This window comes from Ascaphus truei, chromosome 6 (assembly GCF_040206685.1).
Source record: "Ascaphus truei isolate aAscTru1 chromosome 6, aAscTru1.hap1, whole genome shotgun sequence".
NCBI classification, from domain to species: Eukaryota; Metazoa; Chordata; class Amphibia; order Anura; family Ascaphidae; genus Ascaphus; species Ascaphus truei.
In genome coordinates this window covers 47,511,697-47,529,269 of record NC_134488.1, presented here as the reverse complement: position 1 = coordinate 47,529,269, position 17,573 = coordinate 47,511,697, and the positions used below count along the sequence as shown (strand labels likewise).

At 54.4% G+C, this 17,573-nt stretch overlaps 1 protein-coding gene across 1 annotated transcript in view; it reads right to left on the bottom strand.

Moving 5' to 3' along the window:
• MCAM (melanoma cell adhesion molecule) overlaps positions 1 to 15,167 on the bottom strand; it is a 155,160-nt gene extending 139,993 nt beyond the window's left edge. The window contains exon 1 of the mRNA XM_075606598.1: positions 15,037 to 15,167. Coding sequence (XP_075462713.1) covers positions 15,037 to 15,082 — 46 coding nt within the window. The 5' untranslated portion in view covers positions 15,083 to 15,167. The remainder of the gene's footprint in view (positions 1 to 15,036) is intronic.
• Between the last annotated feature and the right edge of the window lie 2,406 nt (positions 15,168 to 17,573).

Here is a 17,573-nt window from a genome sequence, read left to right as displayed (position 1 = left end):
CGCTGGATGTGGGGGGAGCAGTGTAAGAGCGCTGGGTGTGGGGTGGGAGCAGTGTAAGAGCGCTGGGTGTGGGGTGGGAGCAGTGTAAGAGCGCTGGGTGTGGGGGAGCAGTGTAAGAGCGCTGGGTGTGGGGGGGGGGAGCAGTGTAAGAGCGCTGGGTGTGGGGGGGGGAGCAGTGTAAGAGCGCTGGGTGGGGGGGGAGCAGTTTAGGAGCGCTGGGTGTGGGGGGGGGGGAGCAGTGTAAGAGCGCTGGGTGTGGGGGGGGAGCAGTGTAAGAGCGCTGGGTGTGGGGGGGAGCAGTGTAAGAGCGCTGGGTGTGGGGGGGGGAGCAGTGTAAGAGCGCTAGGCGTGGGGGGGAGCAGTGTAAGAGCGCTGGGTGTGGGGGGGGAGCAGTGTAAGAGCGCTGGGTGTGGGGTGGGAGCAGTGTAAGAGCGCTGGGTGTGGGGTGGGAGCAGTGTAAGAGCGCTGGGTGTGGGGTGGGAGCAGTGTAAGAGCGCTGGGTGTGGGGGGAGCAGTGTAAGAGCGCTGGGTGTGGGGGGAGCAGTGTAAGAGCGCTGGGTGTGGGGGGAGCAGTGTAAGAGCGCTGGGTGTGGGGGGGAGCAGTGCAAGAGCGCTGGGTGTGGGGGGGAGCAGTGTAAGAGCGCTGGGTGTGGGGGGGAGCAGTGTAAGAGCGCTGGGTGTGGGGTGGGAGCAGTGTAAGAGCGCTGGGTGTGGGGGGAGCAGTGTAAGAGCGCTGGATGTGGGGGGAGCAGTGTAAGAGCGCTGGGTGTGGGGTGGGAGCAGTGTAAGAGCGCTGGGTGTGGGGTGGGAGCAGTGTAAGAGCGCTGGGTGTGGGGGGAGCAGTGTAAGAGCGCTGGGTGTGGGGGGGGGGAGCAGTGTAAGAGCGCTGGGTGTGGGGGGGGGGAGCAGTGTAAGAGCGCTGGGTGGGGGGGGGAGCAGTTTAGGAGCGCTGGGTGTGGGGGGGGGAGCAGTGTAAGAGCGCTGGGTGTGGGGGGGGAGCAGTGTAAGAGCGCTGGGTGTGGGGTGGGAGCAGTGTAAGAGCGCTGGGTGTGGGGTGGGAGCAGTGTAAGAGCGCTGGGTGTGGGGTGGGAGCAGTGTAAGAGCGCTGGGTGTGGGGGGAGCAGTGTAAGAGCGCTGGGTGTGGGGGGAGCAGTGTAAGAGCGCTGGGTGTGGGGGGAGCAGTGTAAGAGCGCTGGGTGTGGGGGGGGGAGCAGTGTAAGAGCGCTGGGTGTGGGGGGGGGGAGCAGTGTAAGAGCGCTGGGTGGGGGGGGAGCAGTTTAGGAGCGCTGGGTGTGGGGGGGGAGCAGTGTAAGAGCGCTGGGTGTGGGGGGGGAGCAGTGTAAGAGCGCTGGGTGTGGGGTGGGAGCAGTGTAAGAGCGCTGGGTGTGGGGTGGGAGCAGTGTAAGAGCGCTGGGTGTGGGGTGGGAGCAGTGTAAGAGCGCTGGGTGTGGGGGGAGCAGTGTAAGAGCGCTGGGTGTGGGGGGAGCAGTGTAAGAGCGCTGGGTGTGGGGGGAGCAGTGTAAGAGCGCTGGGTGTGGGGGGAGCAGTGTAAGAGCGCTGGGTGTGGGGGGGAGCAGTGTAAGAGTGCTGGGTGTGGGGGGAGCAGTGTAAGAGCGCTGGGTGTGGGGGGGAGCAGTGTAAGAACGCTGGGTGTGGGGGGGAGCAGTGTAACAGCGCTGGATGTGGGGGGGGGAGCAGTGTAAGAGCGCTGGGTGTGGGGTGGGAGCAGTGTAAGAGCGCTGGGTGTGGGGTGGGAGCAGTGTAAGAGCGCTGGGTGTGGGGTGGGAGCAGTGTAAGAGCGCTGGGTGTGGGGGGAGCAGTGTAAGAGCGCTGGGTGTGGGGGGAGCAGTGTAAGAGCGCTGGGTGTGGGGGGAGCAGTGTAAGAGCGCTGGGTGTGGGGGGGAGCAGTGCAAGAGCGCTGGGTGTGGGGGGGAGCAGTGTAAGAGCGCTGGGTGTGGGGGGAGCAGTGTAAGAGCGCTGGGTGTGGGGGGAGCAGTGTAAGAGCGCTGGGTGTGGGGGGAGCAGTGTAAGAGCGCTGGGTGTGGGGGGAGCAGTGTAAGAGCGCTGGGTGTGGGGGGGAGCAGTGTAAGAGTGCTGGGTGTGGGGGGAGCAGTGTAAGAGCGCTGGGTGTGGGGGGGAGCAGTGTAAGAACGCTGGGTGTGGGGGGGAGCAGTGTAACAGCGCTGGATGTGGGGGGGGAGCAGTGTAAGAGCGCTGGGTGTGGGGTGGGAGCAGTGTAAGAGCGCTGGGTGTGGGGTGGGAGCAGTGTAAGAGCGCTGGGTGTGGGGTGGGAGCAGTGTAAGAGCGCTGGGTGTGGGGGGAGCAGTGTAAGAGCGCTGGGTGTGGGGGGAGCAGTGTAAGAGCGCTGGGTGTGGGGGGAGCAGTGTAAGAGCGCTGGGTGTGGGGGGGAGCAGTGCAAGAGCGCTGGGTGTGGGGGGAGCAGTGTAAGAGCGCTGGGTGTGGGGGGAGCAGTGTAAGAGCGCTGGGTGTGGGGGGGAGCAGTGTAAGAGCGCTGGGTGTGGGGTGGGAGCAGTGTAAGAGCGCTGGGTGTGGGGGGAGCAGTGTAAGAGCGCTGGATGTGGGGGGAGCAGTGTAAGAGCGCTGGGTGTGGGGTGGGAGCAGTGTAAGAGCGCTGGGTGTGGGGTGGGAGCAGTGTAAGAGCGCTGGGTGTGGGGGGAGCAGTGTAAGAGCGCTGGGTGTGGGGGGGGAGCAGTGTAAGAGCGCTGGGTGTGGGGGGGGGGAGCAGTGTAAGAGCGCTGGGTGGGGGGGGGGAGCAGTTTAGGAGCGCTGGGTGTGGGGGGGGAGCAGTGTAAGAGCGCTGGGTGTGGGGGGGGAGCAGTGTAAGAGCGCTGGGTGTGGGGGGGAGCAGTGTAAGAGCGCTGGGTGTGGGGGGGGGAGCAGTGTAAGAGCGCTAGGCGTGGGGGGGAGCAGTGTAAGAGCGCTGGGTGTGGGGGGGGAGCAGTGTAAGAGCGCTGGGTGTGGGGTGGGAGCAGTGTAAGAGCGCTGGGTGTGGGGTGGGAGCAGTGTAAGAGCGCTGGGTGTGGGGTGGGAGCAGTGTAAGAGCGCTGGGTGTGGGGGGAGCAGTGTAAGAGCGCTGGGTGTGGGGGGAGCAGTGTAAGAGCGCTGGGTGTGGGGGGAGCAGTGTAAGAACGCTAGGTGTGGGGGGAGCAGTGTAAGAGTGCTGGGTGTGGGGGGAGCAGTGTAAGAGCGCTGGGTGTGGGGGGGAGCAGTGTAAGAGCGCTGGGTGTGGGGGGGAGCAGTGTAACAGCGCTGGATGTGGGGGGGGGAGCAGTGTAAGAGCGCTGGGTGTGGGGTGAGAGCAGTGTAAGAGCGCTGGGTGTGGGGGGAGCAGTGTAAGAGCGCTGGGTGTGGGGGGAGCAGTGTAAGAGCGCTGGGTGTGGGGGGAGCAGTGTAAGAGCGCTGGGTGTGGGGGGGAGCAGTGTAAGAGCGCTGGGTGTGGAGGGGAGCAGTGTAAGAGCGCTGGATGTGGGGGTTAGCAGTGTAAGAGCGCTGGGTGTGGGGGGGAGCAGTGTAAGAGCGCTGGGTGTGGGGGGAGCAGTGTAAGAGCGCTGGGTGTGGGGGGGAGCAGTGTAAGAGCGCTGGGTGTGGGGGGGAGCAGTGTAAGAGCGCTGGATGTGGGGGGGGGGAGCAGTGTAAGAGCGCTGGGTGTGGGGTGGGAGCAGTGTAAGAGCGCTGGGTGTGGGGGGAGCAGTGTAAGAGCGCTGGGTGTGGGGGGAGCAGTGTAAGAGCGCTGGGTGTGGGGGGAGCAGTGTAAGAGCGCTGGGTGTGGGGGGGGAGCAGTGTAAGAGCGCTGGGTGTGGGGGGAGCAGTGTAAGAGCGCTGGGTGTGGAGGGGAGCAGTGTAAGAGCGCTGGGTGTGGGGGTTAGCAGTGTAAGAGCGCTGGGTGTGGGGGGGTGCAGTGTTGTAAGAGCGCTGGGTGTGGGGGGGAGCAGTGTAAGAGCGCTGGGTGTGGGGGGGAGCAGTGTAAGAGCGCTGGATGTGGGGGGGGGGAGCAGTTTGAGGTATTCCAGGGCAGTTTAGTAATCACCAGATCTGCAGACAGTGAGCTGAAGGTTTACATGATAATTTCAAACACAGACTAAAAAAAGACATGAGAGAGAAGATATGAGGAAAGATAAAGAGAAATGTGAGGGGAGAGAGGGAGTGAGGGGGAGGGGAGGGGAGAAAGGGAGGGGGAGAGAGAGAAAGGGAGGGGGAGAGAGAGAGAGAAAGGGAGGGGGAGAGAGAGAGAGAAAGGGAGGGGGAGAGAGAGAGAGAGAGAAAGGGAGGGGGAGAGAGAGAGAGAGAAAGGGAGGGGAAGAGAGAGAGAGGGAGGGGGAGAGAGAGAGAGAGAAAGGGAGGGGGAGAGAGAGAGAGAGAGAAAGGGAGGGGGAGAGAGAGAGAAAGGGAGGGGAAGAGAGAGAGAGAGGGAGGGGGAGAGAGAGAGAGAGGGAGTGAGGGGGAGGGGAGGAAGGGAGGGGGAGAGAGAGAAAGGGAGGGGGAGAGAGAGAGAGAAAGGGAGGGGGAGAGAGAGAGAGAGAGAAAGGGAGGGGGAGAGAGAGAGAGAGAGAAAGGGAGGGGGAGATAGAGAGAGAAAGGGAGGGGAAGAGAGAGAGAGAGGGAGGGGGAGAGAGAGAGAGAGAAAGGGAGGGGGAGAGAGAGAGAGAAAGGGAGGGGGAGAGAGAGAGAGAGAAAGGGAGGGGGAGAGAGAGAGAGAGAAAGGGAGGGGGAGAGAGAGAAAGGAGGGGGAGAGAGAGGGGGAGTGAGAGAGACAGGAACACAGTGATGTGACAGGGAGGGAGAGTCACAGCTTCTCTGACTAAATGTAGGGCCTATTCTAGAAGCCTCGATGACTTTGCAGCGACATCGCACAGTTTGCCCTGTTCCCGCCGCACGGTTTGGCCTGTTCCCGCCGCACGGTTTGGCCTGTTCCCGCCGCACGGTTTGGCCTGTTCCCGCCGCACGGTTTGGCCTGTTCCCGACGCACGGTTTGGCCTGTTCCCGACGCACGGTTTGGCCTGTTCCCGCCGTACGGTTTGGCCTGTTCCCGCCGCACGGTTTGGCCTGTTCCCGACGCACGGTTTGGCCTGTTCCCGACGCACGGTTTGGCCTGTTCCCGACGCACGGTTTGGCCTGTTCCCGACGCACGGTTTGGCCTGTTCCCGACGCACGGTTTGGCCTGTTCCCGACGCACGGTTTGGCCTGTTCCCGCCGCACGGTTTGGCCTGTTCCCGCCGCACGGTTTGGCCTGTTCCCGCCGCACGGTTTGGCCTGTTCCCGCCGCACGGTTTGGCCTGTTCCCGCCGCACGGTTTGGCCTGTTCCCGCCGCACGGTTTGGCCTGTTCCCACCGCACGGTTTGGCCTGTTCCCGCCGCACGGTTTGGCCTGTTCCGTTCCCGACGCACGGTTTGGCCTGTTCCCGACGCACGGTTTGGCCTGTTCCCGACGCACGGTTTGGCCTGTTCCCGACGCACGGTTTGGCCTGTTCCGCCGCACGGTTTGGCCTGTTCCGCCGCACGGTTTGGCCTGTTCCCGACGCACGGTTTGGCCTGTTCCCGCCGCACGGTTTGGCCTGTTCCCGCCGCACGGTTTGGCCTGTTCCCGCCGCACGGTTTGGCCTGTTCCCGCCGCACGGTTTGGCCTGTTCCCGCCGCACGGTTTGGCCTGTTCCCGCCGCACGGTTTGGCCTGTTCCCGCCGCACGGTTTGGCCTGTTCCCGCCGCACGGTTTGGCCTGTTCCCGCCGCACGGTTTGGCCTGTTCCCGCCGCACGGTTTGGCCTGTTCCCGCCGCACGGTTTGGCCTGTTCCCGACGCACGGTTTGGCCTGTTCCCGACGCACGGTTTGGCCTGTTCCCGACGCACGGTTTGGCCTGTTCCCGACGCACGGTTTGGCCTGTTCCCGACGCACGGTTTGGCCTGTTCCCGACGCACGGTTTGGCCTGTTCCGCCTCACGGTTTGGCATTTCAGTTATCACGGTAATCAGAAAGAATGTGAAACCCTCACAGCTCTTACAGGTGATCTCCCTGCACAGAGAGACCCGCCTCTCCCTGCACAGAGAGACCCGCCTCTCCCTGCACAGCTCTTACAGGCGATCTCCTGCACATAGAGAAGCTGCATCTCCCTGCACAGCTCTCACAGACGATCTCCCTGCACAGAGAGAGAGCTGCATCTCCCTGCACAGCTCTCACAGGCGATCTCCCTGCACAGAGATATGCTGCATCTCCCTGCACAGCTCTTACAGGCGATCTCCCTGCACAGAGAGAAGCTGCATCTCCTTGCACAGCTCTTACAGGTGATCTCCCTGCACAGAGTGAGCTGCATCTCCCTGCACAGCTCCTACAGGCAATCTCCTACACAGAGATATGCTGCATCTACCTTCACAGCTCTCATAGGCGATCTCCCGGCACAGAGAGAGAGCTGCATCTCCCTGCACAGCTCTTACAGGTGATCTCCCTGCACAGAGAGAGAGCTGCATCTCCCTGCACAGCTCTTACAGGCGATCTCCCTGCACAGAGAGAGACGCATCTCCCTGCACAGCTCTCACAGGCGATCTCCCTGCACAGAGAGAGAGCTGCATCTCCCTGCTCAGCTCTTACAGGCGATCTCCCTGCACAGAGAGCCGCCTCTCCCTGCACAGCTCTCACAGGTGATCTCCCTGCACAGAGAGAGAGTGGCATCTCCCTGCACAGCTCTTTCAGGCGATCTCCCTGCACAGAGAGCCGCCTCTCCTTGCACAGCTCTCACAGGTGATCTCCCTGCACAGAGTGAGCTGCATCTCCCTGCACAGCTCTTACAGGCAATCTCCTGCACAGAGAGAGCTGCATCTCCCTGCACAGCTCTCACAGGCTATCGCAGTGTTTTTATTAAAATTTGAATACTAGTGTGCGGGAGCAGGGGTCTCCGGAGCAGAACTGCGTTGATATCAGGTCCGGGGACACCCTGCTTCCCGAAATACAGGCTCCGTTATGGGGTGCCGGTATCTCCTATGCATTTAAATGTCCCGGTCATTTGACATGGGAATTTAAACATTGCATGGGGATACCGGCACCCCATAACGGGGCCTGTATCTTGGGAAGCAGGGGGTCTCCGGACCTGAAATTAACACGGTTCTGCTCTGGAGACCCCCTGCTCACGCACACTAGTATTAAAATGTTTTTAAAAACAGCTTAATTACCTTAGCGTCCAGCCACTAAGGCATTGAAGGGGTTAAACCTGATTAGCCGGTTTATTGGGGGCAGAGGGGATGGATGAAGGGGGTAGTTGCCCCAGGGTGGGTGGTTAGGCCTGCTGGGAAGGTTGCAGCAGTGGTTAACCCCTTCATTATCATAGCGGTAGAAACCGCTATGGTAATGAAGGCGTTAACCACTCCCGCTACCCACCCGGTAGGCCTAACCAACCACCCTTGTGGCAACTACCTCCTTCACCCAATCCCTCTACCCCAAATAAACATTAAAAAACACAACATCCCTACTACCCACCTCCTCTACCCCCAACAACCCCCCCAACACATAAAGTACAGTAATGGGTAAAATTACTATGATCCAGATCTGGATAATATCTAAATTGCCCATTCAAAATAAAACATTATCCAGCCAGCATAAAGTAAATAAAACTTGCACTTACCCTTACCAGGATGAATGCCGCCCTCATCACCATCCTCCGAGTTCATGTCCTCATGTCCTCCGTTGGCAGGAACACAACAGTAAAAAATACAATCAAATGGTCCCTAACCCCTTAATCACTCTAGTGGTAAGTAACTGCTAAAGTAATTAAGGGATTAACCCACCTTCCCCGCTACCCACCCTGGCGGCCTTACGACCCACCCCAGGGCCACTATCCTCACCCTCTACCCATTGATTGGCACAGTGTTACATCATGCCCATATAATATGGGCATGATAAGCACTATGACTGTCAATGGGTAACCTAAAAAAAATAACAGCACCAAAAAGACACAACAATAAAAAATACTCAAGCACCTAAACACCAGAGCAATAAAATAAATCAAACGCCTAAACACCAGAACAATAAAATAAATCAAATGCCTAAACAATAAAATAAATCAATCACCTAAACACTAGAAGAATAAAAGAAATCTAAAGCCTAAACAACACCCATAAAATAAATCAAACGCCCAAACTATCCAAACATTAAATATAAATAAGCCCTACAAATACATAATTAACTCAAAACAACAGAAATACAAAACATAATTAATGAAAAACAACCATTTGCCTAAAAATGCATTGCTTGTCGCTGTATTTATCTATACCCTAAGGGGCACAGATAAATACATTGGCAGTCAATGGGCAAGCAAAAAAAATACAATTAAAAAAACCTGAAAAACAAAAATTACATACATTCAAAATGTTTCTTACCTTTAGATGTCTTAACCCTCCGATTCCCGGGGTATCAGGAAGCTGTCCATCCTCCGCGATCATCAGCATCAGGTAAAATCTCCTTTCCTTCTATCTTCTTTACTTGTAATCCATTAAATCTAATAGGGTGTTGTCTTCTTAAACTAAAATGAGACGGGACAAGCCTTATATAAGGCCTGTGAAGTCACGTTTTAGGGTCAGATGGTACAGCTCCAATTCGATTGGATTCTGTACCATGTGACAGGTTTAAAAAACATCTTTTAAGAATGTGACGTCATCGCCAAGGGAGTTACGTCACATCCTTAAAACCACATGGCTGCCATCACATGGTACTACAGCCAATCGGATTGGGAACAACCCGATTGGTTGAAGTACCATGTGACATGTTCCATTTTTTAAAAGGATGTGACATCACTTTAAGGGATGATGTCACATCCTTTAAAGAAAATGACTGCCATCACATGGTAAAGGAACCAATGGGATTGTGAGTGTACCACGTGGTATATCTCACAATCCCAATGGTTCTTGTGCGATGTGATGGCAGTCATTTTTTTATTAAAGGATGTGACATCATCCCTTAAAGTGATGTCACATCCTTTTTTTTTTTAAATGGAACATGTCACATGGTACTTCAACCAATCGGGTTGTCCCCAATCCGATTGGCTGTACTGTAGTACCATGTAATGGCAGCCATGTGGTTTTAAGGATGTGACGTAACTCCCTTGGAGATGACGTCACATCCGTATTTTTTTTTTTTAAAGCCTGTCACATGGTACAGCATCCAATCGAATTGGGGCTGTACCATCTGACCCTAAAACGTGACTTCACAGGCCTTATATAAGGCTTGTCCCGTATCATTTTAGCTTGCCCTATTGGATTTAATGGATTACAAGTAAAGAAGATAGAAGAAAATTAGATTTCACCTGATGCTGATGATCGCGGAGGATGGACAGCTTCCTGATACCCCGGGAATCGGAGGGTTAAGACATCTAAAGGTAAGAAACATTTTGAATGTATGTAATTTTTGTTTTTCAGGTTTTATTGTATTTTTTAAATTGGTATTTTTTTTGCTTGCCCATTGACTGCCAATGTATTTATCTGTGCCCCTTAGGGCAGGGGAACGCAAACTTTTTGTGCTGCGCCCCCCTGTCTCTCTGCCCTCGGCTCTCGCGCCCCCCTGCCTTCCTTCAGCCGCGTCAGATGACGCTGCGTGGGCGTGTGACGTCAGGTCACATGGTGCCGCGGCGTCTATTGACGCCGCGTTGCCATGGCGACGCAACACAGACGGCTGAATCCCGGTAAGTAAACAGTTGCAGGGGCCTCACGCGATCCCCCGGCATTTAATTTAAATGCCTGGGGGAAGAGCGCGGGGCCTCTGCAACAGCCCGCGCCCCCCCAGCACAATCTCCCGCCCCCCCTGGGGGTCGCGCCCCCCACTTTGCGCACCGCTGCCTTAGGGTATAGATAAATACAGCGATAAGTAATGCATTTTTTGCAAATGGTTGTTTTGAATTAATTGTTATGTTTTGTATTTCTGTTTATTGTTTTGAGTTAATTATGTATTTGTAGGGCTTGTTTATATTTAATGTTTGGATTGTTTGGGCGTTTGATTTATTTTATTAATGTGTTGTTTAGGCTTTAGATTTCTTTTATTCTTCTAGTGTTTAGGTGATTTTTTGGTGCTGTTGTTTTTTTTATGTTGCCCATTCACTGCTATAGTGGCTTATCATGCCCATATTATATGGGCATGATTTATCTCTGTGCCAATCAATGGGTAGAAGGTGGGGATAGTTGCCTGGGGTGGGTGGTTAGGCCGGCCGGGTAGCGGGGGAGGGGAGTTAACCCCTTAATTACTTTAGCAGTTACTAACCTCTAAGGTGATTAAGGGGTTAGGGGCCATTAGATGGTTTTTTTATTGTTGTGTTCCTGCCAACGGAGGACATGGATGCAGAGGATGGCGATGAGGACGACCTTCATCCTGGCAGGGGTAAGTAGAAGTTTTATTTACTTTATGCTGGCTGGATAATGTTTTATTTTGAATAGGCAAATGAGCCATTATCGAGATCTGGATAATAGTAATTTTGCCCATTACTGTACTGTAATGTTATGGTTGTTGGGAGTAGAGGGGGTGCCCATTCATTCCCATTGGGGTTATCTTTGCTCCCATTGAGGGCATAGGTAACCACACTGGCAATGAATGAGTGTATTGGCTAGTATTGTGTTGTAATCTTTAATGTGGGTAGCGGGGGTGGGTGAAGGTGGCATTTGGCCTGCGGTGGGTGTTTATGCCTACCGGGTGGGTAGCAGGAGGGGTTAACCCCTTCATTACCTTTGCGGTATTAACCGCTAAGGTAATGAAAGGGTTAACTCTTCCCGCAACCCCCTTGCCTCCTAAACACCCACCGTTGGCCAAATGCCACCTTCAGCCACCCCCGCTACCCACAATAAACCGGGCACTGGTAGTTAACCCCTTCATTGCCTTAGCAATTAACTGCTAAGGTAATGACGATGCCTGTAAATGTCTTTTTATAGCATAGGATTGGAGCCGGGGGTCTCCGGAGCTGGTATTAATGCGGGGGTCTCCGGAGCTGGTATTAATGTGTATTACAGTAGCTCAGGACACTCCCGACTTCAATCCAATGCAGGAAAAATGCATTTTTTTTTCTAAGTCCCGCTCTCAGATCCCATCTTGCAACCCTAGGGCAGGCGAGATGAAATCTTTAATAAACCCACAATTCCAGAGCTCGATAAGTTTATCGAGGCTACTAAAATAGCGTGATATTATGAAAATGGCGATTTCTTGCTTTTTGGCAGCTCACGCTCGGTGTTTGGCCAGGAGCGCGAAATCACAATAAAATGCCTTCCCAGCACGATTTAACCAAATCATCGAGACTTTCTGAATAGCTACATAGCAACATTGTGCGATAGCTGCTCAAAATCTTCGATGAGTTGGTTACCGAAGCTACAAAATAGGCCTCTGTGTGTGTCTGTCTGTGTGTGTGTCTGTCTGTGTGTGTCTGTGTGTCTGCCAGCCTGTCTGTGTGTCTGTCTGTGTGTGTGTGTGTCTGTGTGTGTCTGTCTGTGTGTCTGTCTGTGTGTCTGTCTGTGTGTCTGTCTGCCTATCTGTCTGTGTGTCTGTCTACCTGCCTGCCTGCCTGCCTGTCTGTCTGCCTGTCTGCCTGCCTGTGTGTGTCTGCCTGCCTGTGTGTGTCTGCCTGCCTGTGTGTGTCTGCCTGTCTGTGTGTGTGTCTGCCTGCCTGTGTGTGTGTGTCTGCCTGCATGTGTGTGTCTGCCTGCCTGTGTGTGTCTGCCTGCCTGTGTGTGTCTGCCTGCCTGTGTGTGTCTGCCTGCCTGTGTGTGTCTGCCTGTCTGTGTGTGTCTGCCTGTCTGTGTGTGTCTGCCTGTCTGTGTGTGTCTGCCTGTCTGTGTGTGTCTGCCTGTCTGTGTGTGTCTGCCTGTCTGTGTGTGTCTGCCTGTCTGTGTGTGTCTGCCTGCCTGTGTGTGTCTGCCTGCCTGTGTGTGTCTGCCTGCCTGTGTGTGTCTGCCTGCCTGTGTGTGTCTGCCTGCCTGTGTGTGTCTGCCTGCCTGTGTGTGTCTGTGTTGATTTTAGGAAGGATGCACTCTCTTGTTTTTTGCATAATAAACACTGTAGAAATGATACTTCTCCCCAATGTGACATACATGTGCAGTACTGTTTAACCAGGCATAATGGTCCCTGTTATACAGTATGTACATTATGTAACTCCACCTGTTACTCCTATAGCTTGGAGAAGGGGCGGCTCAGTGAGTAAAGACACTGACAATTCCCGGTGTCGGCTCCTTGTGACCTTGGGCAAGTCACTTTATCTCCCTGTGCCTCAGGCACCAAAAAATAGATGGTAAGCTCCACGGGGCAGGGACCTGTGCCTGCAAAATGTCTCTGTTCCCATATCTCTCACTAGTCCCTACACTAATTACTGGGATACATTGGCTGGGAGGTCACTGGAATCCTGTATCTGAGGAAGGGGTCACTGGAATCCCGTGTATGATTGGGGGTCACTGGAATCCCGTGTATGATGGGGGGTCACTGGAATGCCGTGTATGATGGGGGGTCACTGGAATGCCGTGTATGATTGGGGGTCACTGGAATCCGTGTATGATTGGGGGTCACTGGAATCCCGTGTATGATGGGGGGTCACTGGAATGCCGTGTATGATGGGGGGGTCACTGGAATCCCGTGTATGAGGGTGAGGTCACTGGGTTTGGGGGGGTTGGCATAGCTGAATCACATAATAATAATAATGGTATGATTGGAGGGGTATGAAGTCAGTGGCATTCTTTGTATGATGGGGAGGGCACTGAAATTCCTTTTGAGTTTCCCAATATGAATCACTAAAAGCCAGTTGCAGACAATCTGCCCTGTGTGTGCAGATGGGGGGGAAGGGGAATTGAGAGGCAGGGGGGGGGGGGGAAGCAGAAGGGAGGGGGGGGGGAAAGCAGAGGCGAGGGGGAAAGCAGAGGTGAGAGGGGGAGAAGCAGAGGTGAGAGGGGGAGAAGCAGAAGGGAGGGGGGGGGGGAAGCAGAGGCGAGGGGGAAAGCAGAGGTGAGAGAGGGAGAAGCAGAGGTGAGGGGGGGGGAGAAGCAGAGGTGGGGGGGAGAAGCAGAGGTGAGGAGAAGCAGAGGTGAGGGGGGGAGAAGCAGAGGTGGGGGGGAGGGAGAAGCAGAGGTGGGGGGGAGAAGCAGAGGTGGGGGGGGGGGGGAGAAGCAGAGGTGGGGGGGGGAGAAGCAGAGGTGGGGGGGGAGAAGCAGAGGTGGGGGGGGGGAGAAGCCGAGGTGGGGGGGAGAAGCAGAGGTGAGGGGGGGAGAAGCAGAGGTGAGGGGTGTGGGGAAACAGAGGGGGGGGGGAAGAAGCAGAGGGAAAGTGGGGGGGGGGGGAGAAGCAGAAGGGGAGCCCCATCCCCAGAAGCTGAGTTTACAAAGTAACACACAGTGTAACATCTCTACGCATACACACAGTAACAAGTACTAACTCCACACATATTGTATACAGTGTAACAAACAGAGCAACAAGTAACTCAACATATAGAGTAACACACAGAGTAACAAGTATACAGTATCACTCCACATATATAGAGTAACACAGAGTAACAACTCTATCACCACATATATAGAGTAACACAGAGTAACACGTCTATCACCCCACATATATAGAGTAACACAGAGTAACAACTCTATCACCACATATATAGAGTAACACAGAGTAACAACTCTATCACCACATATATAGAGTAACACAGAGTAACACGTCTATCACCCCACATATATAGAGTAACACAGAGTAACAACTCTATCACCACATATATAGAGTAACACAGAGTAACATGTCTATCACCCCACATATATAGAGTAACACAGAGTAACAACTCTATCACCACATATATAGAGTAACACAGAGTAACACGTCTATCACCCCACATATATAGAGTAACACAGAGTAACATGTCTATCACCCCACATATATAGAGTAACACAGCGTAACATGTCTATCACCCCACATATATAGAGTAACACAGAGTAACAACTCTATCACCACATATATAGAGTAACACAGAGTAACACGTCTATCACCCCACATATATAGAGTAACACAGAGTAACACGTCTATCACACCACATATATAGAGTAACACAGAGTAACACGTCTATCACCACATATATATAGAGTAACACGGAGTAACACGTCTATCACCCCACATATATAGAGTAACACGGAGTAACAAGTCTATCACCCCACATATATATAGAGTAACACGGAGTAACACGTCTATCCTTATCTGTGTGACTCAGATTTGAGCTAAAAACTGGGGAAAGAAAGATGCCAGCGTTACATGCAACACACAAGACATAAACAGCACTGGGGTTAGGATATATAGTGAAAGTGTATAGGGGCTGGGGGTTAGCATATATACTGACAGCGTATAGGGGCTGGTAGTTAGGATATATACTGATGGTGTATAAGGGGCTCAGGGTTAGGATATATACTGACAGTGTATAGGGGCTGTGGGTTAGGACATATACTGACAGCATATAGGGGCTGCGGGTTAGAATATATACTGACAGCCTGTATACACTGACAGTGTATAGGGGCTGGGGGTTTAGAATATATACTGACAGTGTATAGGAGCTGGGGGTTAGAATATATACTGACAGCATATAGAGGCTAGGGGTTAGAATATATACTGTACTAACAGCATATAGGGGCTGGGCGTTAAAATATATACTGTACTGACAGTGTATAGGGGCTGGGGGTTAGCATATATATTGACAGTGTATAGGGGCTGGGGGTTAGAGTATATACTGATAGTGTATAGGGGCTGGGTGTTAGGCTATATACTAACAGTGTATAGGGGCTGGGAGTTAGGCTATATACTGACAGTGTATAGAGGTTAGGGGTTAGGATATATACTGACAGTGTATACGGGCTAGGATATATACTGACAGTGTATAGAGGCTAGGGTATATACTGACAGTGTATAGGGGCTAGGATATATACTGACAGTGTATAGAGGCTAGGGTATATACTGACAGTGTATAGGGGCTAGGATATATACTGACAGTGTATAGAGGCTAGGGTATATACTGACAGAGTATAGGGGCTGGGGGTTAGGATATATATACCTCTCGAGCTGCACAGGCAGAGGGACAGCAGGATCAGCGCAGACATCCTCCTGCTTCAGTGGCACCCTGCGGAGACTGAGCACTGACAGGGAGAGGAGGCTGACGTCAGTTGTGAGAGGGAGGAGAGAGGGAGAGGGTGGGAGGAGGAGGTGGGGGGGAGAGGAGGAGAGGGGGTGAAGGGGGGGGGGTTAAGGAGGGAGGTATAGGGGGTTGGGGAGGGGGAAGAAGGTGGGAGTGGGGGGTAGAGAAGGTTGGAGTGTGTGTGGGGGGGGGAGAAGATGGGAGTGGGGGGAGAGAAGGGGGAGGGGGGAAGAGAAGGTGGGTGGATGGGAGGGGGAAGAGAAGTGAGGAGGTGGAGTGGGGGGTAGAGGAGGGGATAGAAGGGGAATGTTAGGGGAGAGAAGTGGAGTGGGGGGAGAGAAGAGAAGGTGAGTGGGGGAGGAGGGGGGGATAGAAGATGGAGAGGGGGTAGAAGAGGGGGTAGAAGAGGAGGGGGTTAGAGAGAGAAGGTGGAGGAGAGAAGGGGGGAAGGGAAAGGTAGTGAAGGGGGATGGGAGGGAGGAGAGGAGGGGGAGGTGGGTGAGACGAGAGGGGGAGGGAAGGGGATGGGGAGAAATGGGGGCGGGAAGGGGGAAAGGAGGAGAGAGAGATGAGGGGGAGGTGGGGAGAGAGGGGGTGAAGGTGTGTGGTGAGATGGGGTAGGAGGGGGATAGGGGGTAGAGGAGGTGGGATGGGGAGAGAAGGGGAGGAGGGAGAGAAGAGAGAGAAGGTGGGAGGGTGTTGGTGGAGGGAGTGAGGGAGGCAGGAGGAGGGGAGACAAAGAGGGGGAAGGGTGTGAAGGAGGGGCCAGAGAGGGGTGGGAGAGGAGACAGAGAGGGTGAGAAAGAAGGGGGACAGAGAAAGATGGAGTAGAGGGAAGGAGGGGAAAGGGGATTGGGAGAGAGATGGGCGGGAAAGAGGGGGAGAGATAGGAGACAGAGAGGGAAGAGAAGAGATGTATAGGGAAGAGGATTGAGAGAAGAGACAGAAGGGGGAGAGATAGATAAGAGACAAAGGGGGGTTGGAAATAGGGAAGGGAAAGGGGCTTGGGAAGGCTGAGAGAGAGTGTATCAGGCTACTCTGAGGCATTGACAGGGTTAAGAGGCTACGGGAAGACTGGAAAAGGGAACTGAGGAGCTGGGGGAGGCAGGGGGGAGGGTTTTGGTGGCGAGTCAGTCTCAGGTAAACGCTGGAGGGTCCCCCCTCACACATACATCAGCACCCATAAGTTTTATTGCCTATCCCTTAACCATAAAGGGTTTCTGTGATTCCGCTACTGTATTTGCCTCTCGGTCCTGCAATCTGGGAGGCTTAGCCATGCATCCACTACCTCTGCAGTGAAGGATGTTGCCATATCCACATTATCTTCCCCTGGGGTTTTCTCTTTGCCTTGTATATTAGGGAGACAGGTGAACAATGCGACAATCTCCCTGTTTCCTGTGAGGGCCAGTGAAATGGGCAGGTACATCACACAGGGGGCAGATACATCGCACAGGGGGCAGATACATCGCACAGGGGGCAGATACATCGCACAGGGGGCAGATACATCGCACAGGGGGCAGATACATCACGCAGGGGGCAGATACATCACTGGTACCGCTGGTACTAAATAGGGTGGAAATATTTGGAGGTTAAATGCCCAAGATGTTTATACAAAGCGATATTTGGACTGTCCGAGTCCTGCCCTTCTCCCCCCCTAACTTCTGCACTTCTGATACTCCAACACCCTGCTGTCCTCCTCAGTGTGCTGTTATACCCCTCCCTGTACACCCCAACACCCTGCAGCCCCCTCACTGCCCTGTTATACCCTCCCTATACACCCCAACATCCTACAGCATCCTCATTGCCCTGTTATACCCCTCCCTATACACCCAACATCCTGCAGCATCCTCATTGCCCTGTTATACCCTCCCTATACACCCCAACACCCTGCTGCCCCCTCACTGCCCTGTTATACCCTCCCTATACACCCCAACATCCTACAGCATTCTCATTGCCCTGTTATACCCCTGCCTATACACCCCAACATCCTGCAGCATCCTCACTGCCCTGTTATACCCCTCCCTATACACCCCAACATCCTGCAGCATCCTCATTGCCCTGTTATACCCCTCCCTATACACCCCAACACCCTGCTGCCCCCTCACTGCCCTGTTATACCCCTCCCTATACACCCCAACACCCTGCTGCCCCCTCACTGCCCTGTTATACCCTTCCCTATACACCCCAGCACCCTGCTGCCCCTCACTGCCCTGTTACACCCTCCCTATACACCCCAACACCCTGCTGCCATATTTCCTCTTCCCACCCCCCCACCCACCTTAAATGGCCCACCCTCTCCCTTCCACTTAGATGTGTGAACCCCATGTCACCCCCCCCCCCCCCCGAACCCCAAATCCTGCTATTTGTAGGAGTTAGGTCACTGAACGTTCCCCCACCTGGGTTGTGTTTTGGGAGGAAACGACATTGTATGCGGCCTTGTACCTCAATATAAGGAG